The sequence below is a fragment of the Otolemur garnettii genome, unplaced genomic scaffold (genome assembly GCF_000181295.1).
Source record: "Otolemur garnettii isolate 467f Iridium unplaced genomic scaffold, OtoGar3 scaffold00011, whole genome shotgun sequence".
NCBI lineage: Eukaryota > Metazoa > Chordata > Mammalia > Primates > Galagidae > Otolemur > Otolemur garnettii.
The window spans coordinates 14339735-14349990 of NW_003852406.1; the positions used below are offsets into that span (position 1 = coordinate 14339735).

Here is a 10256-nt window from a genome sequence, read left to right on the forward strand (position 1 = left end):
GGGTGACAAAGAATGTATACACATTTTAAGGGAAAAATTATGTTAAAATTGCAATTACCAATGTACACTGATAACCTTTGTTATTCTGTAAATTTTATCTCTATCTTGTATCACTTATAATAGATGAAGTCAAACATGACTTGACTATTACAATTTTAATAATCTTTTCCCTTCTTAAAACGTGTATACATTTTTGGCACCATCTGTATATAAAGTCCAAAAAGAGAAAGAAGAAAAAGAAATTGTGACCAAAAATTATTTGAAAAACTTACGGCTAAAATTATCCAAAATTTGGTAAACTTAATGAACAGTTCTCATCTTGGCTCCGCTGACAATTCAGGTGCAGCTGTTAAGCTGACCACTCTTGGATGTGAAGCCTTGACTCGTATGGCTTCCCTGCTACATCTCTGACCATCCCTCTGTGGTCACCTTTGCTGGCTCTTTCCCATCGTCTGACCATACCCATCACATCTTTGGAACTCTCCTCCTCTCTAGCCACTCTGATTATTCAGGTACTCTCATCTGATCTCAGGGCTTTAAATGACATCTAGGTGCTAACCCTTCCTAAAAGCATATATCCAGCACAGACCTCTCTTCCGAATTCCATATTCATGTATCCAATTGCCTACTCCATATCGTCCGTTTGATATCTAAGAGATAATTAAACCTCTCTTGATCAGCCCCAAACAGAATGCCTGAACTTTTCCTACCTCAACAAGCATGTTCCCCTCAGTCTTCTGCATCGTATTTGATAGCAACTCCATCACCCCAACTACTCCAGGCCAAAATCCTTAAAGTGAGCTTTCACTCTCTTTCTTACAACTGACATCTATCTAATTAGTCAAGAAATACTGGCTACCTTCAAAATATATACAGAATCTGACCGGTCCTTATCACCTCCAATGTAACCACTCCCAGGCCAAGCTACCATTGCCTCTCACTTCCATTATTTAAAAATGTATTCTAACTGATCTCCCTCTTTTACCATTACCCTCTCTCTTATAGTATGTTTTCAAATCACCCAGAGTCTTTTAAAACAAGTCATATTATCCTGTTCTCAAAACATACTATAGTGGCTTCCCAATTTGGAGTAAAAGCCAAAATTCACACAATGGCTTATAAAATGCCACACAATCTAGCATCCCCCCCAACCCCCACAAACACCTCCTCTTCCTCTGCTACCTTACTTCTCTGACCCCATTAACCACCACTCTTCCCTCTCTCATGATTCCAGTTAATTTCCTGAATGACCATCTTGTAATCTTTGAGCAATTTATTCTTTCTGCCTGCTTACAGCGTACTGGCTAACACCCCCATCTTCTTCAGGTCTTTGCCTACATGTTTCCTTCTTAGTGAGGCTTTCTTTAACAACTATCATCATCACCACCTATCTCCCGCACTCTCTATATTCCTTGCTTTATTTTTATTCATTTATGTTTCTTTAACTTTTTTCCTGTTAGAATATAAATTAAGGATTTTCTCCTGTTTTGTTCATTTCTCTATGCTAACACAAATGATGACGATGACCAAGAAAAAGCATTACTTACTTAACAATTACTACATTCTGGGCACCTAATAGTTTAAGTGCTTTATATGAATTATCATGAACTCCTCACATTACCCATGATATACATACTATTAATTTTATCTTACAAATCAGGAAACCAAGGCACATACAGGTTAAATACCCTAAAATCATACAATTAGGAGATGGCAATTAGATAGCAAGGCTGGGATCAAAATCCAGTCCATCTGATTCCCGAGTCCAAACTTTTATCCCTAATGCCAGAATAACAGGCACTCAATAAGTATTTGCCAAATAAATGAATCAGTACACAGCTGACTCACGAACAACACGGGTTTGAAATGCACAAGTCAGCTTCTACACAGATTTCCTTCCACCTCTGCCACCACTGAAACAGAAAGACCACTGCTCTTCCTCCTCCTCCTGAGTCTCCTCAATGTGAAGAAAATGAGAATGAGACCATTTATGATCATCTTCTTCCATTTAATGAATAGTAAATATATTTCCTCTTCCTTACAATTTTCTTAATAGCATTTTCTTTCTTTCAGCTTATTTTATTGTAAGAATATAATAACATTCAAAATACGTATTAATGAACTGTTTACATTAACAGTAAGGCTTTCAGTCAATAAGCCTATTAGTAGTTAAGAGTTTAAGGGAATCAAAAGTTACCTGCAAACTTTCCAACTGCGTGGGGGCATGGCACACCTAACCCTCACGTTGTTTAAGGGTTGACGGTATATGCTTTAATCTCACGTAAAAGTACGAGTGTAAAGATGTACAATCATAGAAAGGACTGAACAGACATCCAGAAAGTTACTCACAGTAGTTACCATCAGCGTGGGAGATGTGTGTTTCCCTTTTCTTCTTTTGTTCATCTACATTTACTAATTTTTCCATAATGAGTTCTACTGCATTTGTATTTTTTTAATTACCAAAAAAGTCATGCTACAGACTCTTTGAGATGACACTGAACAATATACACAAGGCATCAATAAAAGAGTTACAAACCACCATAAGCAGACTGATTCCAATTGTGGAAAAAGGGAAAAGAGAGGAGGGAAAAATTGAAGAAAGAAGAGAGGGAGAGAAAGAAAAAGGGATGTGGAGGAAACAAAGGAAAAGACAAAGTAAAAGAAAAGAAAAGGATAAATAAGCAGCTATACAAGCATGGGAGAAAAACTGGAAGCCTATGCCAGCATGTTAAGAATAGCATTCTAACTTGTTAAGATTATGGATAATTTTATTCATCTTCTCTTGGGAATTTTTCACTTGAAAAATAAATAATATTATTCATAAAAGTTTATATATTGTTGTCGTCACCTTAAAAAAATTTTAAAAAAAGAAAGTTTATAAAATGTTTTGTTTTTCCCCCTTCACATTAATGGCTTTTTTCCAGTATCCCATTTTGTTTTCCGCTGAGACTAAATTAATCAATAAAACTCAACCATATGCCTAGATTTAAAGGATTGCCATTAACATATTTAAAACATATAATCAGCTGATAAACATGATTACCTCAACTTGCGCTTGTTGCCTTGCTAAAATTATGTTAAACACATCTAGAGTCTTCTCCAAGTCCTATAAAACAAAGAGATATTTGTAAACAAGTGATTATTAGACGAAAAAATTTCTTCTATCAGTTGTAGGCTTACCTAGTCCATTACCAGTACTCGTGATTTAATGAAAGTATTAATTTAAATGTATACTGGGCAGGGCTTTGAACTTTTTAAAATTGTGTGTGTCTATGTGTAGCGAGAGACAGGGTTTCTTTTTATCACCCAGACTGGAATGCAATAGCATCATCGCAGCTTACTGCAGCCTCTAATTCCTGGGCCCAAACAATCCTCCCACCTCAGCCTTCAGAGTAGTTTACACTACAGGCATATGCCACCATGCTGAGTAAGTTTTTTGCTTTTTTTTTTTTTGTATAGACAAGGTCTCATTGTGTTGCCCAGGCTGGTCTCAACTCCTGGCCTCAAATAATTCTCCTGCCTCACCCCCCAAAGTGCTAGGATTACAGCTGTCAGCCACCATGCCAGGCCACATTTTAAAAATTTTTACAATAAGAGAAAAACAATATTCCAAGAAATTAAACTCTCATTAAATATAGTATGAAAATATCAATTTTTCTGTAAGACCACTGTAATTCAGAGATAGCTACATATGCACATGAAAATAAGAATATTTAAGAGAGAAATCTGTTCTAGGTATTATCCTTACAGTTCTTCTTACTCTCCTTTCTTCTGTGTTTTATTAAAACCACTATGATAAAGGCACCATTATAAAACACACAAAATTTAAGAACATAAAATTCTGTAAGTTAATAAGTGAGCTAAAGTAGAAACTGACTTGAGGAATTTACATAAAATGTCTACAGGGACTCTAACATTAACTGGGTGACCTCTGTTACAGGTGCTTTATGTATTATTTCATGCAGTTCTCACAATTCTGTAAGACAGATATTATTTCCATTTTACATATGAGAACACTAGACTTGTTTGGTTGAGAAAGTTGAGCCCATCATCAGAAGAACACCTGGTAAATACTCAACTTGATACCTGAACCCAAATCCATCTGACTCCAATCCTGGTGCTATTTCTAATATATGATGCTGGTGATTGTCATATATTTCAGAATAATAGAAATCCAATTCATTCTTCACATGATGAATCAGTAGCAGAAATAGTTTCTAATCTAGATCACATGATTTTAAGCAAATTATGGACTTAGTGTGTGTTTTCAATTTTTTAAAAGGGGATAAATGAGATTCCTCTCTTTTCTCAAGGAGTGAAAGCTGTTTTGTATAAGTAAAATATTGAAGTCTTTAAAAAAGCCACCACCACATAAATATAGGACTTTTATTAACAGAACAAGATACAGATGGCTAGCATACTGGTTTTCTAAGCAATATTTAAAAAATGAGACACATTTCCCCAAATAGTTTATATTAACTTTATTTTCTCTGATATTAGGATAGGCAAGAAAGAGTTTTGCTTTTCTTTTTAAGAACCTGAGGAAAAATACTCTGCATTTGCCCACAAAATTCTCTCTCAAAAAGAATTGCTCTTTCTCAAGAATTTGTTCCTTATAAAACTATACTTTTATTCAAATTAAATGCAGAAGAATACTGAAAGATGATAAGACAAACAACAGCTCTCTCTAATATATGCAAGACATACCTGTATTTGTTTCTGTACTTCTTCTGAGACTTTGGTCTGGGTTAACTTGGTCTGGAAGGCAATTTTATAACTCCTGAGTAGCTGCCTGTGCTTTTTTATGTTACTCCATGACCACATCTGCATATACCTTCTTACATGAACTTCAAGAACAGAATCAATTGCATATTTCCACCTGAAAATCAAAAATATTGTTAATGCAATCTGAATATAAAGGTTTAAGAAAAGGCAGAAAAACGGCTTTGACTTTTCAGGTTTTACACTGTTAAATTTTTATTCTTCTTGACTGTCTTCCCACAAGAGCTCGGCAATAGTATTTCAATTCCCCGGTATCATTCTCTGACTTAAGCAGATTAAGGTATTAAACAATCCTCCAAGAAAGGGGTGTGTGTAAAAACAAAATCATAAAGGCACAAAATGACACAGAAATTAACAGTATTCCAATATGGTTATAACACTGAATCTATGGGAGTGAATGATGAGAAACAAGATTCCTTCTCTAACGCTGGAAGTCTTAAATGCTAAGTTAAGAATTTGGGAATCCAGGAGCAGGAGAACAAGTGGACACATTTATGAGAAATAGCCAACATGGACACATAAAAGATACCGCACTCTTGTCCTCTTTTAAAACAAAATGGCTGGATTACATGGCTTTAAAGTATTTTTAACTCTGAGAGTCCCTGACTACATATGTTTCTTATAAAATAAAAATCAAAGTGTAACTTACCATTGTCGACAATTGGTGTGAAGTGGTAAACAAGGCTTATATTTCCTATAAGGGGCATTTCTAATCATATAATCCACTGACTCCAAAAGGTCAATCATACTTAAGTACTATTAAAATAAAAATAAAACTATGTTTACTGTATTGGACACATGGATAAAGACCAAATTTTATTCTATTTTTCAGTCCACTAAGACTCCCAATTCCTTGAAAATTGTTGCCTGACAACTCAATAATATACTGTATTTCATCAAACTTAAGACACTATTAAATATTTAGTGTAACATAATTTTTAGATTCCATTACAAAAGAAAATTGCTGCCAATTAAACTGTCAGCAGCAGCAACATATATCATACCTTGATATGTTAAAATGTAAATTAAATGTACATCCTAGAAACAATATGTTACAACCAGCAACATACATCGTACCTTGATATGTTAAAATGTAAATTAAATGTACATCCTAGAAACAATAGGTTACAACCAGCAACATACATCGTACCTTGATATGTTAAAATGTAAATTAAATGTACATCCTAGAAACAATGAAATGCGGTATATATAACTGAACTAACATGAAACATGCCTGTTTTCAAACTGTATACTTTTCCACTGGGCCATCACTTCACCAGTAGCTATCTATGAGCTAATTTTTAAACTGTTCCAGAAAATTACTGTGTAACTAAAGCAAGATAAAGCTATCTAAGCACCCCTCTTACCACCAACACAGCAACTCTGTGTGGATCTGATAAACAGTTGAAAAGGAGGAAAAAACACACACGCTCAAGAGGCAGCAAGACTGCAGGCAAGATAAGGGCAAGCCTACCTTCCCTTCTCTAATTTTTCTTAACACAGTTCTAACTAAGGGTTACCTGCCACGAGGCTATTCAGCACTTGAAATGTACCTGAACTTGAATGTACTACAAGTGTAAAAGATTTCAAAGACTTAGCAGGGGAGGAGGCAAGATTGTAAAATATCTTGTTACGATCTTTTTATATTGATTACATGGTAAGATTATGGTAGGATAAATAAAACGCATTAAAGTTAATTTCACAGCTTACTTTTCACTTTGCTAATTAGCTAATAGAAAAACTAAAACTATAAAAACAACTTGTATTACTTTGTTTGTTTGTGTGCTTTTGAAGCAGAATATCACTCTATTGCTCTGGCTAGAGTACAGCAGTGTCAGCCTAGCTCACAGCAACCTCAGATTCCTAGGCTCAAGCAATCCTGCCTCAGCCTCCCAGAGTGCTAGGATTATAGGCATAAACCACTGCAGAGGGCCTGGATTACGTTTTAATTGGACAGCACCCAGCTAAAAGCTCAATTATCTAAACTTCCTGTCCCCCTTTCACTTCCAATTCTCCAGGTCTGTTATCCAAACACTCTGAATAGACAACCATGCTTAGAAAACAAATGAAGAAAAAGCTGCTAATATAGCTGTTCTAAAAATCAAAGAAACAGTATTTAATATAAGAGTATATAGGTTGGGCACCTATGCTCAGTGGTTAAGAGCACCAGCCCTGCGTACCAGAGGTAGTAGGTTCAAACTCGGCCCAAGCCTGCTTAACAACAAAAACAAAAAGAATATCTATTACTAAAAAATGAGGAGGGAAAATCACATTAAAATCCTCCACTAATTACAATAAAGACATTAGCACCAGAATGTTTACTGCAGCCCAATTCATAATAGCCAAGACTTGCAAAGAACCCAAGTGCCCACTGACCCATGAATAGTTTAACAAATTATGGTATATCTACACCATGGAATACTATGCAGCCATAAAAAAGATGGAGACTTTACATCTTTTATGTTTACCTGGATGGAGCTGGAACATATTCTTCTTAGTAAAGTATCTCAAGAATGGGGAAAAAAGTATCCAATGTACTCAATACTACTATGAAATCAATATATAACCACCTACACACTCACATGCATGGCAAAACATAACTATAGTCCAGAAAGTAGAAGGGAAGAGGAGAGAGAGGGGAGGGAAAGGGGGATATGGGAGGAGAGAGGGTATTTGGGGCGACCTACCCTAATATGCATGATGCAATGGTACATTTCAAAACTATTAAGAAATAAGTATAAGTGTGATGGATGTGTTACTTTGTTCAATATAACCATTTCACATTGTATACTGAAGCAGTACCCTGAACCCATAAACACATCAATGTACAAAGTTATGATTTAATAAAAAATAAATAAAAATCCTCCATCAACAATTTTGAATTAAATGGAAATAATGTCATTTACTATAGCCTAAAATGATTCTCCACAATTTAGGAAAAGATAAGGTAAAAATGGAAGAAATTACAAATTTGAAATTTATTTTAAAATTATTTTCTTTTATTAAAGAAAGAGTCAAATCTCAAACTAATGAACCAAAAGAACTGCCAGACCATAAGAGAAGCAATAATCACAAAGAGGAAAAGCAGTAAAAATTCAAAGTTAAAGAAACCTAGAAATGTCGAAACAAATTGTACCTGAGGTTTGGTCAGTTCAATGGCGATATTTTGTACTTCTATATTCCAGTCCAGTTTGGGTGTTTTGAGGTCTGTTTCTGCATAAGGATTCATGTAGAGTTTTGCAGAGGCTGATACTGGCTGGAAAACTTACAGCACATGGGAAGATACAACATATGTTTATATGCTCTTACATGCAACAGTTGTAAATAATTATAAGAACACTTGCTCTTGAAGTGAAGAAAAATAATCAAAGATATGTGTAACAAAATCACTATCAACAAACATTTAAGGGGGAGGGGAGGGAGGAGGATGGGTGAAGGGAGGGTGATTGGTGGGATCATGCCTGTGGTTCATCTTACATGAGAATTTTTCTAAAAGTAGAATATAAATGCCTTAACACAATAACTAAGAAAATGACATGAAGGCTATGTTAACCAGTTTGATGAAAATGTTTCAAATTATATATAAAAACAGCACACTGTACCCCATGACTGTATTAATGTACACAGCTATGATTTGATAATAAAATAATAATAATAAAACATTTAAGCATCTACTTGTATGCATAATAAGCTCCAGTGGCTAAAGTGGAATCTCCAAGGAAGAATGTGGACTGCTATCCTTCTAGGTAAGAAATGTATAAAACAGATAATCTACTCTTAAGTTATGCACAGTCTGTATAAAATCAGCCTTCTCTTCCTTACTACAAAGTATTTTATGATTATATTAGTCATTAAAAATACTAATACAAGGAAGGAAAAGAAATCTAATTAATTCCTGTCTTATTTATCACTGACAGAATTTAGGAATATAATCATGAATAAAATTCATTCCAGAAAAAATACTGCTCACCACTTTGTGATTTTGAAAATTACGATTATACATATAATCTCAAAATCAATTATAGAAAATATTATTCAGGTTAAGGTAGTATAGAAAGGTATAGCAGGCTCAGCACCTGCACCACAGTGGTTACAGCACCAGCCACATACACCAAAGGTGGTGAGTTCGAGCCCAGCCCAAGCCAGCTAACCAACAATGGCAACTGTAACAAAAAATAGCTGGGCACTGTGGCCGGTGCCTGTGGTCCCTGCTGCTTGGGAGGCTGAGGCAAGAGAATTGCTTAAGCCCAAGAGTTTAAGGTTGCTGTGAGCTGCGATGCCACAGCACTCTACCGAGGGTGACGTGGTAAGACTCTATCTCAAAAACTAAATAAATAAATAAATAAAATAAAAGGTATAGCAGGGAAGAAAACAGAGAAAAGTAAGGTAAACTATGAAAACAGTATTAAAAGTATAAAAATTCTGATACTCTATGGCAATTATAATTTGCATAAGGTTGTACAAAAAATTATAACTGATTTATAGGTTATTTATAAATGGAAATTGCCTAAAAATGAAGTTGTAGATTTTCCTGAACTACTTCTATTATCAATGAAACTAAATGCTTTCACAAACTAGCAGGACTTAAAAATTTTGTCATCATTAAATAAAGAGGTCTATGAACATAAGATAAAGTCCCAGCTATCATCCAATGATAATTAGCTATAAAAGAACACAAAGAAAACAACAGTGAGCCAGAGTACTATGGGACCGCATGGGCATAAAAGATGAGAACAATTAGGAAGGGGTATACTAAATAAAAATAAAGCAATAGCTTCTTTAGAATAAAACTGAAATGAAGAAAATAGATGGAAAAAATAAATAAATAAGCAGGTAGCTTTGTTAGAGATCTAGTTCAGAAATAAAGGTGAGGCTGCCAAGAAATAGAAAAGCTCTCCTAAATTAATCTCTAGCTGGACAGTGGTTGATTTATCCTAACACTACAATAATAACATGCTGAGCATGATCTAAATACCAAGATGACAGAGATTTAGTTATTTAAAAAAAAAGAAAACCTACATCTTAAAACAAAGACCAAATAACAAGGTGAGAAGAACACACGGAGGCCAAAGGAGGTTGGCTATTCAGAGCGAACCTTATTCTCCTCTAGTGTAGGTGTTATGATCTATTCCTGAATAACAATGTATTATCCAAATATGCTGTATTATAACACTAAGGTATAAAATAACAGTGTTTGTCAAAGTAACTTTATCAGCAAATGTATGTTAAAATATTTAATTTCATGTTTTCCTATAACATGAATTTTTACCATTACTTACTGCATTGATAATTTGGGAGTATATTTCTACTTGTTAGAATTTCATTTTTCAGCTGATCCTAAACAAAAAATGTGAATGAGAATGAAAACAAAGATACATATTCAGCCATACATACCAAAAAAACTTGGTTCCTGACATCAATATTTTTATTCCTCCATTTTTCTAACTAGCAGTCCATAAGGAACAATATTATTT

At 34.6% G+C, this 10256-nt stretch overlaps 1 protein-coding gene across 1 annotated transcript in view; it reads right to left on the bottom strand.

The window, feature by feature from the left end:
• VPS13C (vacuolar protein sorting 13 homolog C) overlaps nucleotides 1–10256 on the bottom strand; it is a 190569-nt gene that overhangs the window by 139417 nt on the left and 40896 nt on the right. The window contains exons 10-14 of the mRNA XM_023510002.1: nucleotides 10062–10119; nucleotides 7919–8046; nucleotides 5432–5538; nucleotides 4708–4879; nucleotides 3044–3106 (exon numbers count right to left, since the gene is read on the bottom strand). Of these exons, the coding sequence (XP_023365770.1) occupies nucleotides 3044–3106; nucleotides 4708–4879; nucleotides 5432–5538; nucleotides 7919–8046; nucleotides 10062–10119 (528 nt within the window). The remainder of the gene's footprint in view (nucleotides 1–3043; nucleotides 3107–4707; nucleotides 4880–5431; nucleotides 5539–7918; nucleotides 8047–10061; nucleotides 10120–10256) is intronic.